This window comes from Medicago truncatula, chromosome 1, assembly GCF_003473485.1.
Source record: "Medicago truncatula cultivar Jemalong A17 chromosome 1, MtrunA17r5.0-ANR, whole genome shotgun sequence".
Lineage (NCBI taxonomy): Eukaryota > Viridiplantae > Streptophyta > Magnoliopsida > Fabales > Fabaceae > Medicago > Medicago truncatula.
Window position 1 is genome coordinate 251,093 of NC_053042.1, and position 16,468 is coordinate 267,560.

General features: G+C 32.9%; 3 protein-coding genes across 3 annotated transcripts; 1 reads left to right on the top strand and 2 right to left on the bottom strand.

Moving 5' to 3' along the window:
- The first annotated feature begins 101 nt into the window (after nucleotides 1-101).
- LOC11431305 (phosphoribosylglycinamide formyltransferase, chloroplastic) lies at nucleotides 102-4,502 on the top strand. The gene is made up of 6 exons (XM_003588383.4): nucleotides 102-762; nucleotides 2,578-2,689; nucleotides 2,905-3,081; nucleotides 3,178-3,304; nucleotides 3,509-3,637; nucleotides 3,777-4,502. Exons 1-5 carry the CDS (start codon nucleotides 375-377, stop codon nucleotides 3,620-3,622), a joined length of 918 nt encoding a protein of 305 aa, XP_003588431.1. The 5' UTR covers nucleotides 102-374; the 3' UTR covers nucleotides 3,623-3,637; nucleotides 3,777-4,502.
- Nucleotides 4,503-5,741: 1,239 nt separating this feature from the next.
- LOC11429591 (amino acid permease 8) lies at nucleotides 5,742-9,554 on the bottom strand. The gene is made up of 7 exons (XM_003588384.3): nucleotides 9,357-9,554; nucleotides 8,360-8,593; nucleotides 7,868-7,961; nucleotides 7,391-7,608; nucleotides 7,041-7,180; nucleotides 6,707-6,928; nucleotides 5,742-6,301 (listed from the first exon to the last, which is right to left on the bottom strand). Exons 1-7 carry the CDS (start codon nucleotides 9,421-9,423, stop codon nucleotides 5,879-5,881), a joined length of 1,398 nt encoding a protein of 465 aa, XP_003588432.2. The 5' UTR covers nucleotides 9,424-9,554; the 3' UTR covers nucleotides 5,742-5,878.
- A 2,083-nt stretch (nucleotides 9,555-11,637) lies between these two features.
- Nucleotides 11,638-12,616, bottom strand: LOC11429592 (amino acid permease 1). The gene is made up of 3 exons (XM_039830098.1): nucleotides 12,349-12,616; nucleotides 12,179-12,272; nucleotides 11,638-11,890 (listed from the first exon to the last, which is right to left on the bottom strand). The coding sequence occupies exons 1-3, from the start codon at nucleotides 12,614-12,616 to the stop codon at nucleotides 11,638-11,640; spliced, it is 615 nt and encodes a 204-aa protein (XP_039686032.1).
- Between the last annotated feature and the right edge of the window lie 3,852 nt (nucleotides 12,617-16,468).

Consider the following 16,468-nt stretch of genomic DNA (forward strand, 5'->3'; position numbering starts at 1 on the left):
AGAATAAAAAATGAAAGAATCTGAAATTACAAGGACAAAATCTAAATTTTTTATTTTACATAAATCAAAATTGAAAATCGCTAATTTTAAAGGGACCAAACTAAAACATACATACTTCCTCTTCCCATTAGAATCTCCCAAATTTCGCCATTTACAGCTTTCACGAAATTCTGCGATTTTGCAAAAGACCGAGCTTAGTAAATTCGCATAGCTTCATAACTCTCTCTGCCGCCGCCCCCGCCACCCTTCTCTGTCTGTAAGTTCTGAAAATAACTTACGAAACTATTATAACCTCAACATTTTTCATAGCCATCAACAATACATAGTATTCAACAAACAAAGTTTTCTGAATTTTTTATCATACCAAAATTTCCATGGAAATTCAACATATTGTTTCCGGGTTTTCTCCAAAATTATCTTATGCACCATCAAATCCAATTGGAAAACAGCTTATCTCTTTGAAACTCCCTTCTTTACTTTCTTCTTCATACCCTTCTCTACAATCCCAAAATTTTGCTGTTCCAAGTGGAGCTTTGTACCCTATCAGCATTGCAAAAAAAGACGGACTTTGTAGTTCTAGGATTAGAGTATGGTGCAGTAGTAGCAGTGATACTGCTGATCCAAGCAATGGGCATGATGGGAGAAGGAAAAAGCTTGCTGTGTTTGTGTCTGGTGGAGGGTCGAACTTTAAATCAATTCACGAGGCATCTAAACGGGGATCACTTCGTGGAGATGTTGTTGTATTGGTCACAAATAAAAGCGGTAATGGTCCTTATAACTTCCATTTTGTGCTTCTGTGTAAAATGTAATTTGTTTTTTTATGGTTTACTACAATCATTTAGCTTAGGTACAACACTTGAATTCTTGCGCTAGTACTTTTTTGATAAGCATATTTTCTTCAATTTTAATTGATGGCACAGTCATGATTAAGCTATGTTGCTAATAGTGCCATGATCGCGCACTATAGCAGTTTAACGGAGCAGTTTTAGGGTCTTCTGTGAGCCTGCGACACAATTTCAGTGCTACGTGCGACCAACAATAGCGGCCTCTTATCGCGGAAAAATTGCGGCAGAGGTGTTTCGCGGCCACATATGTTAGGACTCCCAACTGTGGGTTCACAATTTCCTAATCCACGGTGTTATTAATTGCGTGGGAAATATATTATAGCCAGTTACTGCTGATGTGGCAGAGTGGGGTAGTGGGGATTGTAGGTGTTGCCTGTGGGTGGGAATTCTATTTTACAAAGTGTTATAAGGAGTGAGACGAGGGTGTCAGTGGGTATGCAAAAATGTATTTAAGCAGAAAATTGAATTTCTCTGAGGAGCTTGGCTCTATGGGTGGATTGGGATTGTAATCGCATCTGCACCTACCTTTGGTATTGAATATTTGAAAGATAATTCCATTTCTTGTGCTTATTCTCTTAATTGTTCTGCAATACTGTTTGAAGTTTGCATTGGTGTCTGTATTAGAGATCGCAATGCCTTGACTTTTTTGGAACAGTTGACAATACCCTCTTTGCACTGTGTTATTTCTTGTTTAAGTTTTTTAAGTGGTTGTCTGGTCATTTTGCAATATTATGTTTAAACACTACTTCTGTTCCCACTCTCATTCAATCGAAAACATACAATGCGATCCTTGTTATGTCTCTTTCAAGTGGGAAGATGAACCATTGCACAACGGTGCACAACCAAGCGTCTTTCTTCCCTCTTTGTTTCAGGGGACGAAGACAACTTTTTCGGCGACAGCAACAGCCGCCTTCAGCTTCTGCAACATTCTATGGGTTTGTTTTGCCCCTGTTCTTCTTCGTTTTGGTTCTGTGAAGGTTGAAGTGAGACCAATATCCTTCTCTCTTTGTCTACGGTAATAGTGAGGCTATTTTAATTGGGGTTAAGTTACGTTGGGTTTTTATTTTTATAATAGATGTTACAACTTAGGTTTTTTATTCTTCTTCTCGAGCGCGACTCAGTATTCCGGTTCTCCTTCTGGATACAAGCAAGCTCCGTTCTTTATCTAAAAAGCCCTCCATTTTCCTCTTCTTCTGCATGCAAAGCCATCTGCTTTTCCTCCATTTTTCTCTATTTATTTTGGATTCAATTAGTAGTTAAGTTATACTGGTTTTTGATTTGTTTTCTTTGATTGAAGGTTTTGTGATTATTACTGTTAGTGACAAATTAACAAAGTTATTTATAATTATTAAGAATGATTATCCGTTTAATTTTGTGTGTTTTGAGTATTTATGTATCTTGTTGGGATTTATGTTTAGTTTGTATACTATTTATTAGTCTTTGCAATAGCGGCCATCCTTCTATCTGCTATACTAATACTACTATAGCAGTTTTGGGGTCCGACTCTCTCCACACTGCTATCTGAGTCTAAGAACATAGTGATTAAGGTGGCATGCTTGTCTGTAAAAATATTTTTATTATACATGTATTTTAAAGAAGGAAGTTTCTCTGTGTATTGATGCAGCTAGTCACATGTGACACAGGATGTTGACACTGTTTTGATTTATTTTTTGAATTATAGTTACTTAAACTTTCCTTTTTCTTACTTTCTTTCTTTTTATTTTAATACCAGACTGTGGGGGTGCGGAGTATGCAAGACAAAATGGTATACCGGTTATTGTGTTCCCCAAAGCAAAAGACGGATATGATGGATTAAGTGCAAATGACCTTGTTGATACACTAAGGTCAGATGCATCTTTATTTCATTTTCTCTTATTGCATTTAACTTTTAGTATTTAATGAATTTGATATGTCAATGCTTTACTTCAAAGTCGAAATGCATTTTCTTTTTAATTTAGCTATAACTAAATTTGCAAAAGGACTAAAAATTAAAAAGAACTTTGATATGCTACATGTAGACATTGTTATATTATTAGCTCATGGTTAATTTTTTCAACAGGAGGTTCGAGGTTGATTTTGTTCTATTAGCTGGATACCTCAAGCTTATACCAGCGGAACTGATCCGAGCTTACCAAAGATCTATATTTAACATCCATCCATCACTTCTTCCAGCTTTTGGAGGCAAGGGCTTCTATGGGATGAAAGTACACAAAGCAGTAATTGCTTCTGGTGCAAGGTACATTTCTCTCAAAATAAGTATGTTATCTCGATGAAACACTTTTTGACTTTTCTCGCTACTTAATACTTATCATCACATCATTTTCTGTGTTAGATTTTCGGGTCCTACAATTCATTTTGTCGATGAGCACTATGACACAGGGCGTATCCTTGCTCAGCGTGTTGTCCCTGTGCTTACTAATGATACACCAGAAGAGTTGGCTGCAAGAGTTCTAAGAGAGGTAATGACAGTTTATAACATCAACCAGCTCCTCAATAAATCGTGTCATTTTGAACCATTGAACAACTTTAATCATGAATACAATTTAATTAATATATTTGTCATAAGATGCATTCATGTGTATACAATAAAAATAATAATAATTTAGCTTTTTGACAAGATGAATACCAATTATTAGTTGCTTGTTTTGATTTTTCAAATTCAGGAACACCAATTATATGTTGAGGTGGTAGAGGCTTTATGTGAAGACCGTATAGTTTGGAGGAAAGATGGCGTTCCTCTCATCCAAAGGAAAGAAAATCCTAATGAAACTTGCTGATTTATCACTTTTATGGTCAGAATCATAAATTCTCTTCTAATTTTTTTAACAACACTTTCAGATTATATCATGTTTGCATATTTTCTAACTTAATTTCTTCATCATCTTCTTACCACAAAACCTTGCATCTGATGTGACTTTGTTGCTTTTGCAGGGGATTTTGGCCACAAGTTTGCTCTGAAATCTTCATATCTCCACCGAATAAGTAGCTAAGCAATCGTAAGTAGTGAACTCAAGCAATCATGTGGCACCCCCTCTAAGAATATAAGTAGAAAACCTCACTTTTCTTTCCTAACCCATTTGTTATAGACGTATGTTAATTTACATCTCGAAGGACCTTTGTGCTTAGCTACAATGTGGTACTCCACAAGTGGCAAATTTTGTAATTTGAATTGTGATCAAGGCTATTGACATAAAACAAGATTTATCGCAGTGAACTCATATAAAGTGAGTATAGTCTCTCCATAGAGTAGCAAATGGCAATCTTGGTCCCCCTCCCATGTGCATTATCATACTGCACGAGTATTGGTCCTCCTTAGAGAAAGTGACTGAAGTCTTTCCATGGTGTAGCAATCTTGATCCCCTTCCACTTGTGCATTCTCATATTGCAGAAGTATTGTGGAGTGTTTGTGTGCTGCCTATGCAATGGCTTTTAATTATAAATGACTTTATGTGTATGGTCTGTTGTTGTTTCTGATTATGGACATATTTGGATTAACTTATTGAGCCTATTTACTGACATAAACACTTGTGATACTGTTCATAAGCTGTTTTCAGCTCATTTCCATAAGCTCTTCAGGACAGCTTATGTAAACAACTTATAGACTATACACTGTTTGATTTTATTTTATCTTATGTTATACATATAACTTATTCATAACCGCTTATTTGATGAACACTTACGCTATAAGCTATAAAATAAGTTGTTTTTGTCTGCAGCATTTGCTGTCATTGTTATATCATTCATTCATGTCTTTATTTAGTGTTTACCAATTCCTCTCTTTCTATAGTCCATGTGAGAAGATACCACAACAAAGGATACACCAACCACCTCCCCAACTTTTAGTGCATTAGGTTTGATTTCCTTGGTCAATGACTGGTTGGACATTGATTTCTAGAGTAGTTTTATTTTTTTAGGGTTAATTAAGTTTTTGGTCCCTATAAATATCTCCAGATTTGTTTTTAGTCCCTATAAAAATTAATTACACTTTTTAGTCCCTACAAAATTTTTTGTTAGTGTTTTTAGTTCCTATAAAATTTTCCGTCAGCATTTTTAGTCCCTATCAAAAATTTCCATCAACATTTTTGGTCCCTAAAATGCTTAAGGAAAATGTTACAGGGACTAAAAAGTGTGATTTTATTTTGTAGGGACTAAAAACAAAACTGTGAATATTTATAGGAACTAAAATTTTAATTAACCCTATTTTTTAATATGAAAGTCAGAAGACTAAATCTTGAGCATATAACCATGTGATTCGTGAATTGAAAATTATTTAATAGTCACACTTGCAAATGAAATTTTTTATTGAGTTGATGATATTTTATGAATTTTCGTATTGTTTGTAAAGAATTTGATATTTCCTCAAATAATTTAATATGGTGTATATTTATATTTTATTTAATATTCATATGATTTTCTTAAAACGAGTCTGTGATCATTAAATTACTTTTGATATGTTTTATTGTATCATAACTAGGGGTGCACGTGGGTGGGTTTGGGCTGGGTTTGACTAAACCCAAGATCCGAATCATATGGGATACTCCGGTTTAGGTGAGGTAAAATATCCACCTATTATATTAATGGGTGAGTTTGGACAAACTCACTAGTTTTAATTGAATCATTTAAATTGCCTAGAATTCTAAATTCTCTATAATTTTTCAATTACCTCATCCAAACACACTCTTAAAGGCAACAAAGAAAACATTGTCCATTGATCCCTTTCATCTCATCTAAACATGATTAGTTTTTCAAGCCAAGATGAAAATATAAAAGTGGGGAGCTAGGTTGAACATAAGAAAACATCAAGTCTAAATTTAGAAAGACCAACTCTATCTCTAAAGAAATCACTGAATAAAATTCATAATAAAATCCCACCAAATAAAACCTTGGATAAAGTGATAAAAGAAGCAATACACAAACATTCCCTTTCTATAAAATATGAGAATAATGGGAAAAAGTACACTGAAAAAACCTAAGCTCGACATATATACTAATGAAAATAATGTAACTATATTTATTTCCTTGTTACAATGATGCTATTGTTTATAAGCAAAAATCTTGTATTTGTGAATATTTTCGCTAATTTCATGAATTGAAGCAACTATAGCAGCCAATGAGACAACCATACAAAGACAATTCAAAAGTTGGAGCGCACACCACCTCAACGATAACACGGGTATGCGCTTCTGAGCAATGTGCATTTGTATAGGAAAGAAGACAACTAATGGCCCAAATCCAATCGCTCCCAACAGAGCTAGAAATTGATTGAAAAATGGCATTGCCATGGCAAGAATGGTTGCTAGTATCACAAATATCGTCCTCCAAATTAACCTAAACAAGTTCAACTTGATTGTTGCACCGCACACGTTAAATGAATAGTCTTGGTTTATGAATTTTGAATCGGGCCATGCGATATTAGCACCCATTTCAACGACGCGAAAAAATGGTTGTGCCATGACCTGAAATAAAATATTAAATTATCACGTATTCTTAACAAAATATTATACAATTACAATATACATAACATTTTGTTCATATTTTATAATTTTGTTTTGATAATCAGATTTTTAGAAAAATATGATGATATGACAAAAGGATACTAGATTTTTGTGTAATATCTTTCACTATACCAGCTAACTTTAATACCTAAATAAATACTAATAGCATAAACATATTTTACCAATATATCAAATAATATTTTACAATATTGTTCTACTTGTAGAAATATCTATCATGGTGATATATAATGTGGCAAGAATCAAGATAGGGAAATTAGTTTGGATGTCTATGTAAAAATATGTTTACACAAAATAATATTCAATTATAAAACTCAATAATTAAATTGGAATTAGTAATGTTCCAACCTGATATGCTCCAATCATGTGGATTACGATGCATACTTCTCCAATGGCAACTATCCAATAGGGCTCATAAAATCCAAAAAAAATGTTTCCTGGTGTGTGGTCACCAAAAGCAGCATAGCCAAGGCAACTACATAGTAGGAATATCATTGTCATTGTTGATACCCCTATCACGTTAGCCCTTTTCATTTGTTTATTTTCTGCTGGATGTGACTTTAATGTATCCTAAACAAAACAATGGAAAAATCAAATACAAGGGTAATAACTGAAAAATCCAACTTGTTACTGCATAATTTCATAAAATAATGATTATAGTAAGTGAATTGTGGTAGTTTACCATTATGTCGTAAATAACAGTAGCATAAGTGCTAGCAAGAGCTATGTTTCCCATTGAAGTGCAAACACGCCACACTTTCTCTGCAGCAGTTAGTTCTGGCCCTATTTGTGTTCCGGTTATGCTAGTAGATGCCCCTTTTCCTGCTCTTAGCCAAAATGCATTTGTAAGTAGACATATATAAAACTATGAATTCGTATCCTCTACGGTCGATTTTATGATCCATCTTATTGTAGACTTTTCTGTATTAGTCTTACGGTCGACAATCAACTACACCATAAAGTTGGTTGTAAAGGATCGAATTTGCAAAACTATGTAATATATGATAAAGAGAAAAGTGATCAACAAATTACCCGAGATAAGGACAGTAAGACAAAGGCCAACTGCAATGAATACATAACCAAACGAGGTGATAGCGGCAATGGTTGATATCCATGTCAGTTTGTGAAAGTTGGGAATTTGAGACAAGAAAATCTGCAATATCCCAAAACCGATCATATAGGGATTATAAGAAGTGCTGCAATCAGCTTCAAGTCCTTTTCTATGGACGCAAACAACTTTGTTTATTTCTCTGCCATATTACACTTGTTAGTAAGGATATATTGAAAATTTTAAAATTAGATAAACATCAAAATACAAATACAAACATTAGAAGAATTTTTTTTTTGCAAATAATGTCTCCTACTTACAAATTGATCTAAGCATGTTTTTTTTTTTTTTTTTTTTTTTGTATTATTTAATATATATTTTCATAATGTAATATTGTTATATATGCAATAATAACTATAGTTATATATAGTGAAAAGTAATTGTTTAATGTAATAACATACGCTAAGCTTGTCGATGAAGTTATTGTGTAGCCCACTGTTATCCCAGCTAGCTTTCCATACAAAATCAATCCACAAATTACTTGCATCGTTCCACCTATTAACAAATAGAAATATAAATTCAAGTAAATTGAAATAGATAAAAAATATGCAACCCATATTTAAAACTTTAAGGAATACTCTGTTATAAAAGGTGGGGAAAACTAGCGAGTAAGTCATTAAGAAATATTGTTAGAACAATTATCTCTTTCATTTTCTGTATTCACCATTGTAGAGCTCTTGAGCTTATCTTTCTCATTGAATAATACATAGTTTCGTGATCTAGATTTTACGAGTTCTTTCAAATGCGCTATCAGCGTAAACCATCAACTCTTGAAGAGTAAAGGGGACATCTGCTCGCCCTCGTTGCTAAAATATGTCTCATATATTTAGAAGTGTGCATAAGTAGCTCTTGAAGTGATTTTTTGATATGTATACAAGAGTAAAAGAGTATACCTAAGTAGCTCTTGACAGCTTGCATGTAAGTATAATTTCTTTTACCAGTGATTGGGTCTGGAAACCTATAGCAATCAGCTACAAGACTGTAAGTGAAAATAGAGATGGATGCAAAGGTTAGTATACTGGCTATACCAGCTATCCATCCTAGTTGAGCCATAGCCCATGCTAGAGCCAACACCCCTGCCCCAACTACCACTGTTATGATGTGTGTTGTTGCCGTCCACACGTTCCCTGCAATATTGCGCACCAAATATTAATCATAAACATGTTTTTTCATTCATACTTATTAAATGAATTTATACAGTAACACACATCATTAGACGGATGTGTTAAATAGTTGATGCATAGTTGCTTTTAAAACTTTCGGGTATTTGTATGGAATTCTGGCTTAATTTTGGTCTTTTTCCATGAAAAAAAAGTTTTACTATTCGTATACAGTAGTTATTTTATCATGGTGACTAATTTCTATTGGAAAATTTGTTGGACTAAGTTCTCTCCTTCTAATTAAATTTTCTTCACACTCAAGAGTCGGAGATCAAACTTACAACTTGAAGTGTCCAAAACTCCAACCGTTATTGAAGTGTGTTAGTTTTATTCAAACATAAATCAAAAGAAGCTCAACTATTCATATACAGTAGTTATTTTATCACGGTAACTTTCTTCATACACAGGAGTCGGAATTCAAACCTACAAATTGCCTACGTGTCCAAATCTCTAACCATTATTGAATATTGTTCAACTTTTACCTATAAGTAGATTTTCTCGAATATAAATTACTTTACATTCAACGACTCTAAACTAAACATAAGTTTACAAAATCAATCAATTTTGGTCACAGCAGAATATTGTAAACTGACATAGACATATTAAAGCTGTTTTAATTAATTGAATAAAAGATTGATACCATATAAGTAGGAAATACCAGTAAAGTTGAGAATAAAAAGAATCAGATTCTGATTCAGAGAATTAAAATAGAAAGGAAGAAGGTACATACCAGTTCTTTTGGCTTTGCCATCATCATCTTGTTCATGTTCCATGATTAGAGTTTGTGTAATACTCATTTAGATTCACTAGTTATATCATTTAGTTATCTGAGTAAGCCGGTTTATTTGGGGTAGTTATTTTCCGGTCACTGCCAAAAAAGATAGGAGAGAAAGAGATATACACTCATGAATGATATAGATGGATGAATGAATGCCAATCAATTTTTATTTTTATTTTATACTATATTCTAATAAACAAATGCAATTAATGTCCACGTGAGAATATTTCATTTGGCACAAACTGGTGTATGCAAGAGCCGAGGTTTGAATTCCAAACACCATACTTTTTCATCTGACTCCAATGGCCACGTTTCTAAAATTGATGTTTAAAATAGAAATCAACCTAACCTAACCACAAATAATAAATACATGGAATCTCCCTCAATTATTGTAGTAATTTGAATGTTAGGTCTCTCGAAAAACTAATTTCTGGAATATAAAAGTTTTTAAAAAGTACGTTTCCTTTTTAGTTTTCAACCCAATATCTCTTTGTAGCATGCTTGAGTACTGTGTTGTCTTTGTCTTAATCCAAAGAAAATAAGACCATGTAAATTGCTAATGGATGGTACTTCATTTTCAAAGCCATTTGGAATATAGCATTTTCTTCAGCCTACTTGTAGAGAGAGACCACTACTTGTGACTAAACAACACAAATCTTGTGTTTCTATCCTCTATTTTGATCAAAAGCACGTTACGCATAAGCCGACAATTTTTTTATTATCAAATCTTAAATAAGTGTGAACGTGTGACCCATCAAAGAGAAAAATAATATAAAAGTCAAAAGTTGTATAAGTTTGATTTGGTTTTTCCATGACAAAAAAAAATTAAATTTAAGTTAAAATAACTTATATCTTGATATATTCATCCTTAAAAAAATTGATATATTCTTGTAAAGTAAGTCGAACAATAAATTTAAGTATCAAAGTCAATTATATCATTAAATATTTTAATCTCAAACTTGTAGTTAGAATTAATTTTGACGATTCAAAGAGGTGGGTTATTTAGCTGATTTAAATTAAGAGTTAAAAGTTTACATTCAATCGAATGAAGGAGATAAATATTAATCTATTAACTTATTACTAAGATTGGCCATTTCAAAAATTTAAATTAACTTTACCAAAAGTGAAACACAATGTTGACGTGGATTTTGTATAAGAAAAACATTCCTCGTTCTGTTCTGTCATAGACAACTTACGATGGGAATGTGTTCACTTTCTAAATAATTTACTCATAGTTATAATATAATCTTGCACGCGGTACTCACATGTTTAAAAATAATTGATTCCATTTTTAAATCAACAACTAGTAAATGACCCGCCCGAAAGCACATGTCAAATAACATTGCAATAACCAGTGTTTCATAAATCGAGTGTAAACTTGTAAATTTTTTCGAATTTACGTTTTCAGGTGTCAAAAATGTGTTAACTCGAAGACAAACTAAGTTTGTGGTTAAATCAGAATATTTGATCGAGTTAACACGCATTAAACTCAATAAACTCATGTAAATTCGGGTAAACTCAATCGAGTTTATGTTTAAAAAACCTTTTTTTTGGGCCCATTTTCTTTGGAACCCCAATTCTTTTTGAAGCTCAAGGCACTTAAATTAATGTTGAAGTGAGTTCAAGTCATATATTTGGTTCTAATATTAAAAACCCTTTATCATCTCGAGAAGAATTTGATGAAGTTAGAGATGAAGACACCGATGATAATGATGTTATGAAACTTTAGGAAAGATTGAACTTTTGAAAAAATTAACTAGTTTATTTTTTAGATAGGTTTATTAACAACTTTAGAAACTTATGAAACTTGCTTTTTAATTTGGATGGTTTAGAGTCTTATGAAACTTATGATTTTGCAAGTTAATTTTGTATTTTGATGCTAAGTTGAACATAACTCTTTATTATGGTGGCTTTGTCATTATAATCAAGTCATATTTTGCACTATTGACCTATTTGCAATATTATATTAGCTTATATATGTCACGTATATAATAAATTTTATATAATTTAAATTTTTACGATTCGAGTTTACATAAAACAAGATGAGGTAAACTCTCAAATTGTAAAACATTGACGATAATTATATAAAAAATAATTATATTGTTAATATTGTCGAATGCTTTTAATAAACCGTTTTTATAATAGGTGACTAAAATTTCGTTATTTTGTAAGTGCTATATTATAAAATTGAAAGCTACTAATATGGACACTAAATATAGTTTGCTACACTTCTTCATACCTGAATATCTATAGCAATTTGAGCATAGCTGCTAGCAAGTGCAGTGTTTCCCAATGCAATGAGCTCTTGGATTTCTGTAGGAGGAGAAAGTCGAATACCAATAAATGCATAGCCAAAAGACGTTGTTGCTGCTACAATTGAGAGCCATGATAACTTGTGAAAATTGGGGATTTGAGACAAAAAGATTTCAATAATTCCCAGACCAATCATAGGGATTATTAGAAAATTGGCATGGAGCTTCAATTCCCTTTTTGTGGAAGCAATTAATTTTTTGTATTGACCTAAAATATGAAACATTTTGTAATTAATCAAGTTAAAATATATAATGCAAATTTCATGACAAATTTTTTAAAACTCAAGTATTAATTCTCGTGTAACTGAGATTAATTTGAAATGCTGACATCTCTCTTAATATAAGTTTTTTCAAATGTACGGGTCAAGAATCGAAACCCTGATGGTTAAGATATTCAAATATGTGCTATTTGTGTTACACCATATTCGTCATGACAATTTAATATACGATAAAAGAACTTACACCACGCCTACAGATGTTGTAATTGTGTATCCAATTGCAGCTCCACTAAGCAAAGCATATTGGACAATTCCGCATATCAAATGCATTTTACCACCTAAAAAGAAATGTAAATATATTTATGCACCATAATTAAAATTGATCTTGTATGACATGATATATAAATTTTGTACCTAAGATGGTTTTAACAGCTTCCATGTAAGTATTCCTCTTGCCAGTGACAGGGTCTGGTGTTCTGTAACAATCTGCTAGAAGATTGGATGTGTAGAGTGTGACAGTACCTACGATTATTATATATGATATACCAAGGATCCATCCCATTTGAGCCATCACCCATGGCAATGTCAGCACACCAGCACCAATCACTGCCGTTATAATACGTGTACCCATCACCTTTGACATGAAGAAACAAAATTGACCACTTATCAAACGCGTACCCATTTTACATCTCCTAGCGTACGTCATCTCCATCTCATTATTAGGTTAAACGATTTGGATCAAATATTGTGGGAGAGGGAAAAGACATAGGTTGTGTCGCCTCAAAGGTATTAGTTACCCAATATACAAAAATCTCGAAGGGCAATTCCCTTAATTTCTATCTTCTCTCACAAAATATTTGCACCAAATTGTTTAACCTAAACGGGCAAGAGGCATTAGTAGGAGAGATACTAAAAAACAAAGCTAATAATTGGCAAGTGTGTAAGCTTTCCAAAATTTATTAACATTATTAAGTGATTCATAAAGGAAAAGAAATCCAAATTCAAATGGGTGCATTTTTAAAATATAACGAAATCATGGTGCTTTTGAGGAAATTTTATATATGTAGATACAACCACATCAGGTCACATTTTGATTTGTATATTGCATTTCATTGGACAATTTAAATGAGAGCATTTGTATATTGCATTTTATTGGACAATTTAAATGAGAGCTATGAAACATGGATATAGATATGGACACAGATGATAAATAAAAAATATGACATAATTCAATATAATTATAGGTATTGGTGTTAGACACAGATGCGTCGACGCACCTCCTAGAAGTGTCTGTGCTTCGGAGAAAGATTATATTTCACCAAGCATAAAATTTTGCGAAAGAAAAAGAGTTATGTATACCTGTTCGTATGGGCTTGCCATCATCATCTACAAGAGCACCGTCATTTGCAACTACTGCTATATCCACCTCCTTCTTCCTTTCATTTTGCACCTCACTCGTCTCCATGCTCTCAAAGTTGAATTCACGATAAACAAACTTGGCTTTCAGATCTATGAGCACATAACAAATGAAACAACGTGTTTTATTTTGATTACAATACAAATTTCAAAACAATCCATAAAAATAAGGAATTTAAGGCGTTGAATTGTGACACGTCATACCAAATTTCTAGCACCATTTGACACCGTCCATCTTAATTCTTAATTAGTTAAAAGAAATGCTCTACTCTCCCTTAAAAAAATGCTCTAGTCTAGAATTTCAATCAATCTTAATTAACTGTATTATGATAACAAAATGGAAAAAGCTAAAACGCACGATAAAGAAATTCGTCACTATTGCACGAATTAATTGGAAGTTGTTATTTGAGAACTTTTTTAATTGTGTTTTTACTTCAAATGGTCAAAGTAGTCTAGCATATGTGTTTGTCTATAAAATAACACAAAACACTTTTCTCCTCATCACTGTAGCTTTGTGAGTTGCTGATCTCCATTGATTGCCATGTGTTGCAGCAAAGAAGAATGTATATAACTGTTTTGCTTCTCTAGACGTTTATATAATAGCCAAGTTTATGTTTTATTACTACCTCTGTCCTTAATTATAAGGTCCTTTTGAAAAAATAACGGGAATTAAGATAGTGGATATTTGTATTAAATATGTTTGTAATTAATATTGTTTTTACAATTTTATCCTTTAAGAGAGAGATGATTTATGTTTTCAACATGTTATTTATTGTTGATTGAAGAAAAAGATGTATAATTAATAGGGGCATGTATGTAAAAAAATAATTAATGTAGTTGGAAATAGCAAAGGGGTCTTATATAAAAAGGGACAAAAAAAAATTCTCAAAAGGATTTTATAATTAGGAACGGAGGTAGTATAAAATATTGTAAGGTAGTACCCATTAAAAGAGAATACCACCTTTAGTTGAGAGTGTCGTGCAAATTCGTGTGTTAACTTGTCGTACCGTATAACAACTCTCTAGCAATGGATGTTCTCCTCCGGAACTGGTGCCGAGAATGATAGGCTTATTTCCATGGGACGTGACGGCAATGGCTTTTGTTTGTCCGTTGTCGCAAATGAAGAAGGGAGAATCTGTTGGAGTCGAAGAAGAAGAACTTGTGGTGGTTTGATAAGCCACATAGGCTGAGTGGTTGGTGGAATTGGGTTTTGCCAGTGGAGTTTTGTGTAATTTGAAGCAACCAAGGACGGCGACGACGAACTTGTGGTGGTTTGACGACGAAGAAACTGTGTTTGGAGAGGTTACGGAATTTAGCGATGTTGTTGACGAAATCAATGTTGAGTGGGGATTGGAAGGGTGGGAATTTGATGGTTAACATGTCACGGTGGTGATTTGGGATGGAAGAAGAACGCCAATTGGAACAGATTGATCGGAAGCGAATGATATCGATTTCGTTGTCGATTCGTCACGATATCAGATTCAAAAGAAAAATAACTCAGAAACTATCCTACTTTAACAATTAAATTGCACCAATATTTCAATCAAAGAAAAATAAGACAGATACAAAGGAGACTACAACAACAAAACACTCAGTTCCTTGCATGAAAACATTAAGAAGTAGAACCCGAAAATAATTATAGTAAGGTACAGTAAAATCATGACTTGACATCTAAAAACCAAAGAAGGATATAACCAGAAACGCTTGATTTCACTAACATATTAAATTGTATGTTAGCTAAAAACTTGCACCCAAATTTATAAGTGTATGTTTAAATTCACGGTGGAATGCCCGCCTACTGTGCGTTTAGCTTCCTGTTTTCCATGTTTTGTTTGTATTAGGACGCGAGAAAATATGTGCCATCGTCAAACCAAACACAGGCTAAAAGAATTCATTCCTTCATCTATATGTATTACAATATTATTGGTGGTGGTGTCTAGTTCCATCTTATTATATATCTTTAATTTTGAAATATAAATTGATGGTTAAATTTCGTTTGATTAGTTTTGTAAGTCCAACTCAGTTGGACTGAACCCGGGATTCTCCACACTCAAAGTGTGTGAGTTTAGCCATTAAACAATTCGTTTGATTAATCTTTGTCTGCAATGTGCCCTCATGAAGAATTAATAAGTCTGCTATGTGGGTTTAATCTACCGGGTTCACCTTTGAACCTCTTCAAGTGATTATAATATTAAGATAATCATCAGCAGTAGTAACATAACAATGAAATAAATCCATAAACCATATACTAACAACAGAAAATATAACCTTAATAGAATATTAAAACATGTAAAATCACAACCCAAAATAAACCTTAATACAGACATACATGTAATTGATAAATTCAGTTTCAACTTAACAACACCATAATAATGCAGGCGACCAACAAAAAACTAACAGAACATAATAATGCAAGTTAAGTTTCAACTTTACAGGACCATAATAATGCAAGTAGTCAACATCAAATCAAAATAACATAACACGACTTTCTAAAACAGGAGAGTTGCAGAAACCGTTCAAACGCTTATCCGGCAAACCAAATTCCACCTCGTTTTCCAGCATCTTTTCATATGAATGTGTAATTAGGATTTAGGAGACCGTTGCAAAACATATAGTCTGCAAAAGGAACAATAAAATAAAAGAAGATAATCAAACCCATCAACAATAAAATGAAGAGCCGGTAAAAAATTAGAACTGCATATATTTATTTAAAGCGCATATTAGTTAGAAAAACCCACAGTCAATGTAACAACATTAAAAATTGTCTTTTTCGACAAATATTAGTTGAAAAGTTTATTCGACAATAGCAACAAAAATTAAGTACAATAAAGCTATATCACAGTTACATTAGAAACCTTTCAATGCAAGATAACATACTTTGTTACTAATTCAGCTACTTTATCCACTTTTGAGGTGGCACGAACAATTCAAAATATTCAGCATAGTCGATCAAAGGCAAAAGCCGACCATCATCCAAGTCCAAAAACACACAGGGCGCATTACTGAAAATATTATCCATAATGATGACACAATTCCCTTTTGGAACACATAAATCCAAAGCAGAAGCAGAAGCAGAAAATGAACATAGGGACCCCAAGAACAAAACTATATCCCCTAA